An 18,722-nucleotide genomic window follows, 5' to 3' on the forward strand; every position below is an offset into this window, starting at 1 on the left:
AAATCGTTGAATTTCGTTGGAACACAACTATCCTTTATTTCCTTTTTCAGATTGATTTTCGAACGATATTTATTAGATTTTATTATCGAAATTATCTAAAATTCAACTTTGCAGAAATTAGACGTCGAAAATAGAATAAAAATAATGTAATTTTTGTAATATTTCACGGTATACCTGGAAGGAAATCGCAATTATTCTGTTTGGGAGAACCACTGTTTTTGTTTATAACAATTAGAACCATAGAGGAGGACAAAAATTGACTGATTATAATTTATTATTTCTTATTACTGATCAAATAAATATCGTATTGTAAATAAAATGAAATGACTCAAACGTAACGAAGACGATTTTTCGAGTATAATAAATTTTTATAAAAATTCAAAAAAAGAAAACTTAATATTGTAACATAAGAAATTTGACAATCTACATTTTCAAATAAAATCAATCGATACACATTATGTTCAGTTGTATTTTATTACATTTATTTATTTCTTTGTTATCTAATTTTTGTTGTTGTTGTTTATTGTTTATTGATTTTCCATGAAATTGTCGTGCCATTTTTATCAATCGAAAGATTACTAAACTTTTCTAATCATTTTCCATAAACGCGTATTATAAAATACGTTATCTCTAACATTAAATATATTTCTGTGACTTTTTCTTTACGTTGAATCGTTGAAATGTTGAAACGTTGTCTCTATAAAATCTTTTATGAGTCGCTACTATCATCGTCATCGTCACCGTAGTCATGTTTCTCTCCTCTCGAGGGAGATGACTTAGCATCAGCCAAAAAGCTGCAATGTTTATTTTCTCTTTCGTACTCGCGTAAACGTCACTCGGATCGATTTACGCCGGCAACCGAGTGCATTTTTATGCTGCGCTTCCTTTCACGAGTTTAGAAAGACACATCTCTTCCATTTATACATACATATATATATATATATATATATATATATATATATAATATATATCAAATATAATTATAAAATATTATATCATAAATATATTATATAAATGTATGATATAAAACAAACAAAAAGAATAGAAAATAATGCAGTATCATTACATCGTACATCCAAGTTTTAAGCGAAATTAAAAATGATGTGATCTGAAATATGTGAAAGATCAAAAACATGAAAGAAAGAAGGAAAGAAAAAATGAAAACAAAAGACAACAATGCATCTTTCTTAAAGTTTTCGAGAACGAATACATTCTCACGGAATTTATCTTGCATGTATTATATATATATATATTTATGAAACAATGTTAGACGAGATTTCGTACTTACCACATATGTAAGTATATGCGACAATAATTTAACGACGATTTCGACGACGTATTCAGTATTTCGTGAAAATTTTCTAAGATATTCACCATTGAGTTATACACGTTTTACTTGAAATACTCGAAAATATGCATTACTCTATCTAACAAACGTTTGAATAATACTATAGCGATGTGTAGAAGTACATTTGCATACATTTGTAAATGAGTACGGTATACTTTCGAGTAACTGGAAACCAATCTTCGTTTCTATGAATTTTCGAATTTTCCTTCAAAATGGGAAAAAGAAAATCTTTTATAGGAAAAATGTTTCTTGGAAACGTGACTTCTTTTACAAAATCGAATTCCATTGTCGTTTTCGATTAACCCACGTAATGGATTATATGCATAGCATTGAAGAATAATGAAGTTCAGGAGAGAACCTAGCCTACGTTTATTACTATTTTCAAGTATTTTGTATGAATTTATTTTTCGAACCAATCCTCTTCTCTATTCCTTTTTTCTATGGTTTTTTTTTCCATTCCAACACGAATCATGAAGCAGGTATTCTTTCGAATTTAATATTTTTGAAAGAGAGAGAGAGAGAGAGAGAGAGATAGAGAACAAAATAAATAAAAGAAATTTTTCATTCTTATCCTTCTTAATTTTCTCTCTAAATCTTGTGTAAACTCGGGGCACCCGAAAATCAACACGATTTTTAAATATTCATTTAATAAAAGTCATTAAGTAGTTTGCAAGTTAAAAGAAAACGTTCCTTGCTCGGACATTCATTTTTCTTTCTGTTTTTTTTTTCTTCTTTTCTTTCTCAGGAAGAGATTTTAAACAAAAAAAAAACATTTCTTTTAATTTCGAAACGTAAATATACTTAACAATTAGAATATTATTATTATTTTTATGAATAGTTTAGTCTGGTTTTCTCTCTCTCTCTCTCTCTCTCTCTCTCTTGATCAATACCATATATTGTTAGAAAAAGAAAAAAAAAATGTAGAAAAAGCAACATAGAAACAAGTCGCGGAATTTGCGACGCATTTTTCCCCGCTTTTTCGAAAGCAATAAGACCAATTCTACGTGAAAAACCGAAACGCGTTAACTTTTTTTGCGAGTTTTATCTGACACTGCAAGTTTCACGTTCAACGATTTTTCTGCATTTATATATATATATAAAAAGATAGATTTATTTTTTATAAAGCCGAGATAGAAATTCAATTTTCTTCGTGTAGAAAAATTCTAAAATCCTCTTCATTAGTTTTTTTTACCTCTTCGAATTATTTAACTAGTTTATCATTTTTTATGAAAACATTTCGAAGAAATAGAAATTCTTCTGAATATCATTAGATTCATCGAATAAATGAATAAACGTTCTTCGGGCGCGTACTCATATATTTATAAATTCTTTAGAAAATTAGAGACCCTTTTTTAATATTACAAATGTAACGTATAAACTCACACTTGCATATATGTATCTACGCGTACTTCATATTGTAGTAAATTAAATTTCACAGATATGGAAGAAGACGAGTGAGATAAATTTGAAGAAATTTGTTAGAAAATAAAAAACAGAAAATAAAATAAAATCAGGGAGCATTCAAATATATATAATATCACACATGTATTATTATGCATTCGTGTAAACGCATCTACGAATATTATGATGGCATAGTGTTACAAACGGTTTCCGAGTTAATTATTCTTCTCACGTACAATCGTTGGCGCGTGTCTCGTACATCAATAGTGGTTTCAGTATAGTTACTTTTGATAGAAAAGCCTCTAACAAACTAGACAGTGATAGATAAATAAATAGGATAGACAGACGGGAAATCAAGAAAGAGAAAGGTACAAGTGGATATGGAGATAGAGAGATTACAATTAGGAATACGAAGGAATTAGCCAATAAGAATCCTCCTCGTGAGTTTTGGAACGGATTGCTAGGACATTTCAAGCGAATTAGAGATTGGCATTCAATTAGGATGGCTCGTAGCACAACCGATTTGGTATAGTTTGCGTGTATGCATGTGTCTGGGTCTTTCAGTAATTATCTCTCTCTCTCTCTCTCTCTCTTTTTCTCTTTCACTCACTCACTCATTCTGCTTCTCTCTGCTTCTCTCTGTTTCACTTACTTCCTCTTACATACTCCTTCATCATTTCGCAAAACGAGAGAAACATACGTTACGTATGTATGCATACATGTATATAAACACGTTAAATACATAAGAGAAAATGTTCTCTTAACCAAATTACTATTTCCCCGCGTAATAATCCGTTTTGTTCGACCACAAATCTTCCTTCACCGTCAATGCTGAATTTCAATTCTAATTCACGCTCAACAAATCTTTAACGCGTAATTTTCATTGCCTATCGTTAATTTTTATTTTACATTTCTTATTTATTGATTTATTATATGCGAAGTTATTTTTATTCTAGATAATTTTGTATAATATTGGTTTGTATCGGTAAGGTAATTATTGTTAGAATAATTATATTAAGGAGATATATTTATAGTATATTTATATTATCTTTTCGCGTTCTATGTAATAATTTTATATATTATAAAGTAAAAACACACACATTCCTCGTTTAGTTTTGAGAAAGCATTGAAATTATAATAAGCAAATAATATTTAACTCCTATGGGATAAGATTGTTTATAATTTATGGTTGCAAAAGCAAGAATCGTTTGATTCAGAGAAATTAGTATAATTAGTCTGCCATGTTTCGAATTTCCAACAACGTATCAACTTTTGTAAACTTAAACTTTAACGATTGACCTCTCCCTCTCTCTCTCTCTCTCTCTTTATCTATTCATCTATCTATCTATCTTTCTCTTTCTCTCTCTCTCTCTCTCTCCTCTAGCTCTCTTTCTTCCTTTCTAAAATGTAGTTCAACTCTGAAACATTTCATAAACAAGTTTATGAACACTCATGAACTAGCAAAGCACGTAGAGCCGGTACAACATCATGTCCATTAATAGTGCTCAATTAATTACGTCCCTTGATTTTACCTGTTACCGAAAATGTCTTCAAAGAAAATTCGAAAGTCGTTTCTAGTCAATTTCTTTTTCTCTTCAAATTATTTACATTTCAACAGAATCGCCATATATTAATTAATAGAATAAATATCGTTACATTTTTATCCAAATATTTCATATTTACGTAAGAAAATTATATTCTACATATATATATTTATAAACAATTGCATATATTTCATTAACAACATTATCAACATTCTCCCAAAGCAGGAAAATTATTGTCATCATAATTAAATGAAACATTTCTCGTAAATAGAAACAAATTTGTATATAACGTATCATCAACCGTGTTGTCTGTTTAATATGTGTATATACGTAAATAATTCTGTATGCGTGTGCGTCGTTAAAATTAATTTATTTAAATTAACCGAAGAAGAGAAAGAGATTTCTTATCATTTTAAACGTTAAAGAGAGACAGAGAGAGAGAGAGAGAAAGAGTAATCGTTTTTAGCTCGCGTGTCCTATCTCTTTCACATCTTACTCGTAAAATATTCTTTAGTTAAGGGCTGCTTTAAAAGGAAGAAAAAAAAACCGTGGTATTTATAGGGTAGCTAATTTGTTTCTACAAAAAAAAACAAAGGGAAGAGAAGAGAAGAGAAGAGGAGAGGAGAAAAAATACATATATATATATATAAAAAAAAAAAAAATAACAAAGTGCTTCCTATCCGATAAATTCCTTCATCCTTTTTCCGTTTCAGTATGCGGGAATGCGATGAGATAAAAATATTTATAGAGCGGTCCATTTGTTCCTAACAAATAAAAAAAAACAAAACAAATAAAACAATGTAAAATATATTTTCACATGGGCCAATTGAGTTTTCTGTCCTTTTCTTTTTTCTTTTTTTCCCCCCTACAAAAAAAACAAAAAAAACAAAACGGAAAAAGCGCATTTAATTTATCCGAAAAATGTTTTTTCTTCTCTCATACCGTGTATCGTTTAAATACACGCTCGTATGATATGCTTATAAGGGGCTAACTAATTTGTTTCTACGGAAAAATGGGAAGAAAAAAAAAATAGACGAATAAAAACAATTCGTACGATTTCATGATAAAAAAAAAAAAAAAAACAAAAAAGAAAAATGTTGTTATTAAAAAATATTCATCTACGATTAATTTAATTCTTATTCCTATTTTTCTTATTTTGTTACAGTATGCGGAGATATTCACGGACAGTTTTACGATCTGATGAAATTATTCGAGGTGGGTGGACCACCCTCCTCGACGAAGTACCTCTTCCTTGGAGACTACGTCGACAGGGGTTATTTTAGTATTGAGGTGAATACCTTTTTAAGATTATCCATACATCTCTATATCATTCTTTTTTTCCTCTTCTTTCTTTCATCTATTTATTTTCCTCTTTGTTCTTTTTTTTTTTTTTTTTCTTTTCTTTTTCCACGCAGATTTCTTTCTTCAGATAATATTATTATACCGATATAAATGCATGTGTACGCGTGCACGTGTGTGTTATTTTTAATTGAAAAAAAAAAAAAAAAAACTGGTGTGTGTACTTATGTACGCACGTAAGAAATTATACTTCTTTGCCGTACCAAAACAAACATAACCTCAATAACCTCAAAAATAACTTCAAAAAAAAACTTCAAAGAAAAAAATAACTTCAAAAAAAATAATAATTATTATATATATATATAAGAAGAATAAAAAACAGAAAAAGAAAATATCAAAATAGATATCAGTCCACACTAAATATAAGAGAAATATATCGAATTACTTGACGCGCCAACAGCCATGGCGCGGTTACAGCATTAGTTCTCGCTTCGATCATTTAAGTAAAGCAGCGCTGAGTACGATTAGTATTTGGATGGGTGACCCGCTTGAGAAAAAAAGGGGAAGAAGAAAAGAAGACAACTTCATGCCGTATACTTGAAATCGTTTTGCCGCGCGTCGTAAATACTGACAAACTTCATGGTGTCGTTTTTCCAGACGCTCGGAACAAAATTACTCCCCATTACATTTTCCCCAACGCGCCAAAAGAAGTATAACTTCAAAAAAAAAGAAAAAAAAACGATCTCATTTTTCAAATTTTTCTTACGTTAGAGATTTTTATCTTTTTTCTTTTTTTTTTTCTTTTCTGTTTTTTTAAACTAGGCAGATATATAATATTGTATTACAAAAAGATGACAGAACCAGAAGATATTTCTTTGTTGGAAAAGATGACAGTGGCATAGTTGCACGACAATGTCACAGTCATCGATTAATAGTCTCACAACCATATCTGTTGGCGCCAACAAACACTTTCACGCGTATATTCCTTCTCGACCGAACGAGCAAAGTTTTCTAACAAGCTTGATTTACGTTAGATATTAACCTTGCTTTTTCTATTTCTCCGGAAGAAATTCTTCAAGATTTTCTTATACGAGTAATAGCAGTAATAGTAGTAGTAATGTAATAGGAATATTTGTAGTAGTATTTTGGCATCGGTGTATCAACGCGACAACTTGTCCTACTTGCTACTTGTACAATTAATCTTGTACTGTTTTATCTCTAGTTAATTTATGTTCGAAATGTGAAAAGATTAAAAGATTTAGAAAAAGATAGATAGTTAGATAAATAGATAGATGAAGAGAGAGAGAGAGAGATAGGAACTTTTACGATTCTTAGCGCCTATATTGAATCCAAATTATCCTATGGTCTCTTGTATGAAATTCTAACAAGTACACTTCACGAAATAACCTGATAATATTTTGCATAAGTTACTCGATAGATTATTTTCCACGTGGTAATGAAACATCAATTTAAATGTTTATCCTTTTTATTCTCTATTCTTAATTATCTTGTTTCAATCGTATGAAAATGTATTTGAGAAAATTATTGCTAAATGTGCTTACTTACCATTTGTAAGTTTAATCACGATTAAAAGCAACGAAAGAAAAAAAAAAGAAAGAAACCGTTAGTAACAATTTTCCGATGAATAAATTGAGAAAGAGATAAAGATAAAAATAGAAAAAAAAAGAAAAAAATTAACGTAAACGTTTTTACATTCAACTTCCATTTCATTCGCCCTTTTTTATTTTCTCTTTCTTTTTATTTTTATTCCCGCAAAAAATAATATGAATTAATTATTAAGATATAAACGAACTAATCGCGTATTGTGTACTTACATATACGTAATTTTAATCGTAATTAATATCAATGTTAACGGAAGATAAGACGATTATTTGGTGAATAAAGTGAACAAGGGATAAAGATAGAAAAAAAGGATAGAAAAAGAGAGATGTAATCTTTGAGACTCCTCCTCTTCCTCTTCCTCCTCTTCCTCCTCTTCCCCCTTCTTCTTTTTTACGGAACATTTAATTATCGACTTCTCTAATTAGCCTTCCACTCGACTAATTACCAATTATCCACCTCTCTTATGTACCTTGCTAAAAGTTACCAGTAAAGGGAGAAAGAAATAACGATAGTCGTTGTTCTTATGAGGAGAAAAAAAAAAAGGAATACCGGTCTCTCATTGTCTTCGTACGATTTTTTAATCTCCCACTTTTCATATTCCCCTCCTCACCTGATCTTTATTGTACTCTCATCGACGTTATATCCGATAATCATCTTAAAAGGTTTTGTCTTTTCTTATATCGAAATGTAAATACAAAAAGAAAATTAGAAATTTGAGATAAAGAACGGGAGAAAGGAGGGGGTGATTTATGTATGTTCGAGAAAGAAAAAATATATATATGTGGGATGCGAGCACCTCCAAGCCAAACACTTAAGTAGGCGTTCGTGAGGAGATTGGACGGTGGGCCCTGGATAGCTCAATTGGTTAAAGAGCAGTCGCCCGGAAAGTGGAAGATCCGGGTTCGAGTCCCGGTCCAGTCTGTCCAACGGCCTAATTTTTTCACGAATCCTACATTATGGGGGCTCGTCCGGGATGGAGGTTTGCTTCGTGTCACGCTTCAACGACCGTGCAACAATTGGGGAAAAATAATTAATTGAACATCTATCAAAGAGAGGTTAGGCCGACGTAAGACGTATAGTGGCGACGTGAACGGTTGGCTGGGGGACTAGGCAGACGGCCTTTAGAGCGCCCAACAATGCGTTCAGGATTAAAGACGTAAAGTAAAAGACGTAAGGTAAAAACGTAAAGTAAGACGTGTACGACGAAGAAGGATAGATGGTTCAAGGAAAAGAGGTTTTCCAATGACGAACATTCGGGGTCGAATGTAGTTGCTGGGGGGTAGAATGTGGGATGCGAGCACCTCCAAGCCAAACACTTAAGTAGGCGTTCGTGAGGAGATTGGACGGGGGGCCCTGAATAGCTCAATTGGTTAAAGAGCAGTCGCCCGGAAAGCGGAAGATCCGGGTTCGAGTCCCGGTCTCCAGTCTGTCCAACGGCCCAATTTTTTCACGAATCCTACATATATATGTATACATTGCTGTTAATTTGTGAAATTCGTTAATTCGTAAAATAAAACAGAATTGCATGCTATAGAATACTATAGAATTTATATATAATACTATCGAATACTATAAAATTCCTCAACTAATTTGTAAATAATATATGAATTTGAAATGAACGAATTAATTAAAATATGAGATTGAAATTAAATTTCAAAATATGTATAAGAAAACCAAACCATTTCGTTTCAATATTTGCTTATACTACGCTTTTATAAAATCAAGGATAGAAAATATATATATATACATTTTCGTTTTATAGTTTTCCATGCGAAAATGATCTAATCTCGAGATAGAATTTCTCTATCGATTTAAACGATTAAATTAAATTTCCTTCGTAAAACCGTGAGAATAAAAATAAAATAAACTCGTACGCGTATTAATCCGTTCTCATCTTTTTCTATCCTACTGAAAACAAACTGTTTGATTAGTCTTGTTGGTTCTATCGAATCTAATAATTTAACTATTCGCTTATTTTATGAATTCATATGTAATTTAATTAATACATGCAATTCTGAGTTATTATTTCATAATTTAACAGATCGGTAGATTAAAACGATAACCTATAGAAATAATTATAAAAACGATAGAAATAGAAACAAATAAAATAACGTATTTGAGACGAAAATAAAGAGAAAGAGAGAGAGAGAAAATAAAGTCGATCTTTCCACAAGATCGATATTCTATCTGCAATATGCTCGAACGATTTCTCCTGAGACCAAAATGCTTTCTGTATACCCCACCCATGTTCGTTCTCTATACTACCGCCCCGTCCCCCTTTTTCTCCCCCTTCTACACCCACTTACGTTTACTATGTTCTTACGTGTGCAAGCTAAAATCTCATCGGTCTCCTATTTTGCGACACGAAGACTATCGAAAACCTATGAAGGGGATTCGATTGATACGTAGGATGAGTTTACTATGTAGAAGTAATATATATATATATAGATAGAATTGTTAGTTGGATACTAACGGTTGGCAACCATTGCTACTTCTGAAATTGACCGAACGAAAATCGTTTGATCGTGTTCTTCCCCGTTCCTTTATCTTCTTCTTCTTTTTTTTCTTTTTTTTTTTTATTTTTTCATCCATTTAAGTTTCCCCAAGCGATTATTTTTCTTGCAATTAACGTGAAAACCAATTTAATTGATTCCGTTTATATAGTCTGGGAGGAGTAGGAGGAGGAGGAGGAGGAGGAGGATGAGGATGAGGAGGTTCAAATAGTTTTATCATTGGGGAGGAATAATTTTAAAGGGTTTTTATTTAAGTTATTCAGTATTTGTTTTAATTTAATTTACAATTTTAAAATGCTTTTTCTTCTTCTTCTTTTAAAAATACGACTTGTAAAATAATTTAAAGAGTGAGGAAAGTTTTGTAGGCTAATAAAATCGATCTTCTAAAAGCCAGAAAAAGATTGCGAGCTTGAAAAGTCTTGAGGAAGGGGGTTGAAAAAGTAATTGATATTTAAGATCACCCAAAAACTTATGAGTCTATGCCATCGATTTAATTTATAAAAAGAAAATCTGATATCGCGTAACGTTTTAAAAGTCACTTTGTTACGGTTAAAAGGCATAAAAAAAAAAAAATACGTATGATGATAAGTTACGTTCGATAATTTGGACAATTTATGTCGTCGTTATCGTACCATTAACCGATACACAAAGTATACTGCGGCAAAATATAATCCGATAATAGAAATAAAGTAAGAGAGAGAGAGAGAGAGAGAGAGAGAGAGAGAGAGAGAGAAAGATATATACCTTGGAAAAACATTTTGATATTATTCCTTCGGGAAGTAGCGAGGTCATGCGATAATTGAACAAATTTCAAACTAAATCTCAAGAAACACGAAGACCAGAGATAAAAAGAAGAAAGGAGAAATAAAGAGAGAGAGAGAGAGAGAGAGAGAGAGAGATGAGAATATATTGCTATAATAATTATAGAACGTTAAAGGGAAAGATTATTTATCGCTTGATTGATTTTTCAAAGGAACATTTATAAAGGGTCTCCCATGCAAACGAATAACAAGGACGTATATTCTTTGAAAGATAATTAGCTTCAATCGAGTTTTTGTATAATTACTAAGAACCTAAGGAGCACAATAATGATAAGAGAAATTAAATATACGGGGCTCTGATAAGTTAATAAAAAAAAAAAACTATTATATAAAATTACCCCTTCTGTAGTGGTTGCATTTAAAAAAAAAAATATATAAATAATTATCTATATTATTTAAATAATTGTCTAGCATTATTGTTTAAGCGGACAAGATGGTTACAATTCGATTTTATTATTCTTGTCAAAATATCTAAATGTGACATTAATTGTAAGTTTGTTCAAGATCAATGCATCTTTTCTATTTTTTTTTTTTAATATCATATTTTTTCTTTTTTTAAATACGACCAATAAGTAACGAATTATTTTATATAGTAGTTCTTATTGATTAGTTTTGTAAATATATTGTATGCAAATGCGATATCAAAGTGCATTTGTTTAATATGAAAAATAGAAAGAAAGAGAGGAATCGTAAAATATTTGGCATTGCGAACAATCTCTTCGAAATTCAAAGACTATATATATATATATATATATATAATATATACATATATGTGGAATTGCACGTCTCGCCAGTAGCAAAAGACATAAAGCACTGTCGTCTTGCCAAGACAATAAATTAGATGTAAGTTGAAGTATTATGCATTCCGCCTTTATCTACTTACATATATCTATATACTTAAGTATATACATATCTATAATTGTGTATCTACCTATTCTTCTAACACTAACTATGATCAAATTCGTCTTCTCTTTTTCAAATAATATATAAATATAAAGATATATAAAAATATTATATTTTCATTTAATTTATCCTATTATATACGAATAATTGCATAATTTTTAGTTTTCGTTTGATTTCGATCGAAAATCATGTTCAAAGTCTTCTTACAAAATCGACATAAGCCGGCATAATTTCTCATACCAAATTGTAGATATTTCTTTCTTCCTATTTATTCTTCTTTCTTTCTCTCTTTCCTTTTCTTTTTTCGTCGTGCGAGCTTATTCGCTGAGAAACAAGAAAGCCATTTAATGCAATGGAGTCGTAACTATGCAAAATTTCCTTTTCATTTTCCTTTCTCAACCCTTTTACATCTGTACGCTAACGAACCGTTCCATTTGTATTTCCTTCAAACCCCAACCAACCGACCAATTCGCCTTTTGTCCCCCCCCTCCCCACCCTTCCTTACCTTTCACCTTCCTTTCTTAACCATTTTGTTCTTTATCTTTGATTTAATTCGTTTATAAAATTAAACGGGGAGAACGCGAGGGGCCTGGTGGTGATGGTGGTGGGAAGATGGGGGTGGGGAGAGGAGAAATACGTTCCGCAAAGGATTCCTAATCGTCTGAATAAAGTAATTTTTTATGCCACTTTTAAGATATGTATTTATTCATTTCCTTATAACACAGTTTTAAAGTTAAACTTTCTTATATATAGGGGAGTAGGGTGTTTCTCTTATTTGAAATCTTTAACTGTAACATGTAAATGTAGCATATAATTTCAGTCTTAAAAAAAGAAAAAGAAGAAGAAAAAAAGAAAGAAATATAAAGAAAATTGTATAAAGAAGTGTTGGCAATTTAAAGTAATTCGAATAATTTTTATGACGATTAGAGAAAATATTTATTTTATAAGTAAGATTAGAATAAAGATTTTGCTTAAAGTCATAACATAATAATTATTTTATTTTTCGACGAAGCTCACCTTTATTTTTTGACACAGTCCTCCGAACTTTTTCAACCCACTCTTGCATATATATATATATATATACTACAAATTATAAATAGAAAATAGACTTAATAGCAATTGAATACACATTTCATATAATATATGAAACATGTAATATTAATAAAATGAAAATAATTATTATAATGTACCTAAGTTGAAAATCGAAAATAAAGTTTCATAGGGTAATTATCGTTTGCGTGACCAACACAATAACGGATATATGATTTCTCTCCGGATACGGTATTGTGGTATTGTCCGGGTTACATACGTAGGCACGCATGCCACATGCTTTCAACGATTGCGACCTAATCGTGATGGAGTATGTTCTTCGTAGTGGTAACGTATATGTATGCGTGTTTGAGCACGCATGCACGTCTGCACTTCTTGCATTAATATCCACGACACCAACAACGTTGGTTAGAGCTGGTATCGCTGGCGTACACATTGCTATGAATAAAAGATGGGCCGCATTTCTCGTATCGATTCTCTCGACGAGTACAGTCAACTTTTCGCACGATCCTCTCTCTTGTCTCTATACGAACATTGATATATTAGATATATATAAAATACTCAACTCTTTTTCATATTTTCAACCATTTTTCTATTCCACAATTTGTCATAGATTATATCATTAATTAAGCTTAGCAAAAAAGGAAGTACAGTTCAGTTAAAAAAGTATAACAAGTTTGTTCTGAGAAGCCGTCGAGAATTTTAATCTAAATTGTTTGCTTTCGAAAATAAGTAAGAAAATAAAATCAAAGAGAGAGAAAGAGAAAAAGAAAATTACAAACGATTGCAAGTTAATACGAGTTTTAATTTTCATCCGGATCGAAATTCAAAGCCCGCTCTTTTTTATTTTTACTTTTAATTACAATCCTTCCCTCCCCCTTTCCGCCACCGCCGCCGCCGATAATGATCGAAATTCGAAAGAATATAATTCCGTTTACAATACAGTAATTAGAAAAAAAGGGCATTCAATTCTTCGACGCTTAAAACACATAGAATATTCTTCGTGATTTTTCGCATTACGTGTAACCTACCAAACCACCCACCGACCCATCTACTCCAGTTTTGTAATTTTGGCACGATTGCTGAACTCGTTTCGTACATGTGTACCATTTGCATTGATTTTCATGCAACGTATGCACATATAGGTATATATATCTTCGCTCCGACGTAACGAAAAATGAACTCGACTGTGTATACTCGTATGAGAATCTGTCTGTTTCTCCCTCTCTCTCTCTCTTTTTTTCTCTTTTTTACCCATTTTTTTTCTCTTTTTTATTTGTGTTCGAAAGCTTCGAAATCGGGTTACGCATAAACAGAAAGAGAGAGGAGAAAATAAGTGAGAAACATATTCGTGTTTTCTGTCTCTCTCTCTCTCTCTCTCTTTCTCTCTCTTTCTCTCTCTTTCTCGTACACGCATACATATTTATTTGTAATTCATTCTTTCCCTGTCACGTAAACGCGTTGATTCTTTTATTTTCTCTCTCTCTCTCTTTCTCTCTCTCTCCTTCTCTCTTTCTCTCCCTCCTACTTTTTCTCTCACGTGTGTATATATGTTTGTCCCTTTTTATCTTACTTTCTCTCTTATGCCAACACAGCTCACTAGCTCGTGAGAAGTCATGTGGCTATCACGGGACATTTAATCCAAGCCCGCAATGTTTTGCGCAATTGCGCATTGCGGTGTGTGTGTCTGTCCTCGAGTTCCTCTCTCCTGTTTTCTTGCAATTGCAACTGTTGTTACCCCTACCCCTACCCTATCACATATTGCTACTAATGCTGTTGCTGCTACTGCTATATACTGTTATAATAGTTACTGTTTTTTTTTTTTTTTTTTTTTTCAAACTGAAAATCGTGCTTGAATATAAACACATCTTGTGCCAACACACACACACACAGGTGACATTATTTCACGTATTCTTCTTTATCCTATGTTCCCCGGTGCTGTTGCTGTCTCTTTGTCTATCTCTTTGCATTCTTTATTATCTTTTTAGATTTTCTTGCAAAGATATATAAATAAGAAAAAAGAAAAAAACAAAGCAAATCCAAGAACACGATGAAATTCCTTGACGTTTGTCGTCTATCACATTTATTTTCGTCTAAGAAACTATCATCCACCTTAGCTAATGGTCTTAACGTGTATACAAAACTGTCTCGTATATCTAACAAACTTATTATTTTATTTATTATCATTTATTATCATACTTTAAATGAGGTGCGTGTCATTTGTTATTAATACATATATATATATATATATATATATCTCGTTATATGAATTTTTAGCGAAAATAACATTCTCAACGATACACATTTGTTCATTTTAATGGCTGATGAGTCAATTTCACACCTCGCGTAGTTAATATTCTCTCTCTCTCTTTTATGATTCAAAAGAACAAACGAAAATTTATTTAACGTTAGAAACTCGGTGGATTACGTGTCGATCCGTAAATTCGAAACGAAAGAGAGAAATAGGACAGAAAATGCTCGGACGAAAATTAATTTCAACTTGGTAGATTATTATTATTATTATTATTATTTTCTTCTTTTTTTTTTCCCTTTTATTACTACTATTACTATTACTACTGTTACTATGTATTATTATTATTATTATTATTATTGTTATTAATGTGCATATACATTTACATGTCGCATCGCGTTGAACGAACATACCATACTCATATTTTGCTTCACATTTATGTTCTTTTCTATTTTCAGTGCGTATTGTACCTTTGGGCATTGAAACTGTGCCATCCCACGACACTATTCCTCCTCAGAGGTAACCATGAGTGTCGTCATCTCACGGAATACTTCACATTTAAACAAGAATGTAAGTAACTTTATATATATTATCATTTACAAACGTAATAATTATTAACAATTATATATAAATGAAAAATAATTCGTAGACTTTTCATGCTTGATATATAAAATACAATTAAGATAAATAAGATTAAAAAAAACAGGAAATTTGAGAGAATGAACAGTATTAAAATCGATAATACTCCTCGATATCCAATAGGAAATGGAATAACGTTATATACACATACACATTCATATTTATCGGATGTCCAGTGACTTATGAACGGTGCAGTGAAGCATAGGTAACGCAAACTCGCTCCTGTGTTTCCAAGTGTGTAACTCATACTAATTGTAAGTACGTTCCTAATTACCGTTGCTCCAAGGCAAACATTAGCAAACATCTGGATTCCTCTTCCGATATACGCGTTGCATCAATTTCTGCGAGAGACTAATGCGCGAGTTTACGTTTAATACTACATATGAATACATGTATGAGTACGTAAGTACGTATATACGCATACATACACGCGTATACTCATATATATATAACTAGGTATATTATGCTACTTATTTCACTACGAGTATACATGTGTATATATATGTATTTTACTAATACACATGTCTATATAATAATTAACGAGCATATATATATATGTGTGTGTGTCATGTGTATGCATTGTGTATTTTACGTACACGCGTGCAACCTATTAGCAAATGTTAATCATGCGTTATGATTATCAGCGCGAAAAACTTTTTTTCTCTGAACGATCGATTCTATCTATCGTTGTGTTGTTTTTTTGGGAGGTTTTTTTTGTTACAACGTCAACCCGTATTACCTCTATTACTACACATATATATTTTACTCGTATTTTTATTTATTTTTATTGGTTTTCTTTTTCTTTTTTCTTCTTTTTTTCAAATTTGCAGTACAACTATTTTATCATGATTTTTTATTTTATTATATTTATTTATTTATTTATTTATTTATTTATATAACTTGTACGTATATAGTACAGGCAAATCTAAGAGGGTTGATATAGATTACTGTTCATTGAATTTAATTGTTTGTTAATAAACAACTCAACATCAATTTTAAACGTTAATTCTAATTAAAATGTAAATCTTATTTATGAATGAAGCTATTATCGTAATCGAAAATGGAGACTATCATTTATTCTCGGATATGAAATCGAATTATCCTATTAGATGTAAATATATAAATATATTTATAATACATATGTAAATGTATATCCATGGGATTCGGAATACTCTAAAACTTGAGGAATACGTGTCTTACGAAGTTTACCTATGTTTAAGTAGATCAGATTTGTCAAAAACAAGTAGTAGGAACTTTGAAATCTAGTTTGGAATGGTTAAAGATAGTAGTAGGAGTAATGTAATTCAACGAGACGAAACTATCCAAGAAAAAATTTATTTGCTTTCGGAGCTTACCGAATCAATTTGTTATTTCCAAAAGTGTTGTTTTTTTTTTTTTTTTTTCTTTAAGTAAACTCATTTTATCTGTAGTATAAATCATAACAAGGATATACAAGCAGGACCTTCATCTTAATTTCACCCTATCGATAATTCCACCTTAATTTCGATTATCGATCCTAGTTTTGATTGTCTACCGATCACGCTGGTTAAACAAGATCCTACTGTACATATATGTATTCGATATTAGTTTAATGTTAAAATAAAAATTCACAAATGGGAAAAAAAGAAATAAAAAAGTATAATATATATTTCCATTAAAATTTATAAAAAATTTATAAAATTATTTATAATTGATTTATAAATTATAATTTTATTAAAAATTATAAAATTTATAAAATTATTCCTTTACGGTAATAAATTAAAATTTATAACGTACGTCTGATCGTAAATAAACATATTTTGTTTAAAATTAAAATAATATAAAAAAAAAAAAGAAAATTCAATTAGTAAAAATCAAATATGCTTTTATTGATCTATTTCGTTACGTTATTAAAATGAAATTTTATAAATGTATTTCTATATATATAGATAGATAATGTTACTTGATATAACCTGTCATAATAAATTTGTGTATAGGGAGAAAGATAAAAGCTTCGCGTATGACCTATGAACGGAAATCTACATAGAGAATCCCATTTCCGTAATTTATTTTCATCGAGAGTATCCTTCTTTGCGTGTTCTAGCACGTTATCGAATTAAATTCCCTCGTGGTTTCGGCACACATCGTCAGCTGTAAATGCGAACCTGTTGGCATCGAATTTATCGAATATATAGACCGAAAGAGAGACACAGAGAGAGGGAAAGAGAGAGAAAATAGGGGCGGAGGCCTATCGATTTCCGATTTGGTTTTTATATGGTCGTTTTCAGAGAAGAAGAAGAAGAAGAAGAAGAGGAAGAGGAAGAGGAAGAAAAATGAAATAAAAATAAAATAAATATAATAATCTCTCAGAAAAATAAAATCGACACAAAAGTTAGAAAGAAAAGTGGCAGGAAGAAAGTATAGAAAGAACTTTTATTTATTTCATTTTATGAAAATATAGAAAAAGGGGAAAAAAAATGAAAATGAAATCGACGATAGACGACTAGATTGACAAAAATCGATACGATTTAGTATAGTTTTTTACTTTTGATCGGTGAATTTTCTTCAATTCAATAAATCGATCCTATGAAATCATTCACGTTTCGGTGATCGCAAGTTTTTCTTGATTTTTTTCATGCGATCCTTAAAACAACTAACTAACAACACGAAACAATTATACAACACGAAAAAAAATTAAATTTTTATTTTTAAAATAAAAGAGGTGTACGATCTCGATTGTTTCTTACGTTTCTTTTTTTTTTCTTTTGGTGTCGTTATTTTAATGTCATTTAACGTCATAAAAATAGTCATCGCGGATTACCATCACCAGCACCATCACCTACCTGATATTAAAACGACGATACCCACCCACAACTAAATTCTACGATTCAAACCCGACGTTACCAACTTTATACTCGCAATAAAAAAGTTTAATGTTACATTTCGAGCTTCGGAACATAAACACGTGAAAACTCGCGTGAATACTACTCGCTTGTGTACATGTGTGTAATACATTTGTGTGCACGCGCGCGCGCGCGTGAGCGCATAGTTGACCAACTATCGGACAATAATTATTCCGCGATCGATGGGTTTTTCCTAAGAGCGAGTTCCGCATTAACTTTTCGTAACCTTCTCTTTCTCTCTCTCTCTCTCCCTCTCTCTCTCTCTCTGTCTGTCTGTCTATTTGTCGGTTTTATTTGCATATTTTTGTGCAAACTAACGAAAGAATTTTTCAATATCAGTTGCCAATAATTACAAAAGTTGTCTAATATTAAACTTATACTTTTTTGTTTTGTTTTCTTTTACATTTCCCTTTTAAAAATAATTCAAACGAAATGTAATCAATAGATA

At 31.0% G+C, this 18,722-nt stretch overlaps 1 protein-coding gene across 5 annotated transcripts in view; it reads left to right on the forward strand.

The window, feature by feature from the left end:
* Nucleotides 1-18,722, forward strand: part of LOC122519699 (serine/threonine-protein phosphatase 2B catalytic subunit 2-like) — a 129,486-nt gene that overhangs the window by 67,038 nt on the left and 43,726 nt on the right. For all 5 annotated transcript variants that reach the window (XM_043639339.1, XM_043639341.1, XM_043639340.1 and 2 more), the window contains exons 3-4: nucleotides 5,459-5,583; nucleotides 15,212-15,323. In XM_043639339.1, the coding sequence (XP_043495274.1) occupies nucleotides 5,459-5,583; nucleotides 15,212-15,323 (237 nt within the window). The remainder of the gene's footprint in view (nucleotides 1-5,458; nucleotides 5,584-15,211; nucleotides 15,324-18,722) is intronic.

Source organism: Polistes fuscatus, unplaced genomic scaffold (assembly GCF_010416935.1).
Source record: "Polistes fuscatus isolate 324 unplaced genomic scaffold, CU_Pfus_HIC Scaffold3, whole genome shotgun sequence".
NCBI lineage: Eukaryota > Metazoa > Arthropoda > Insecta > Hymenoptera > Vespidae > Polistes > Polistes fuscatus.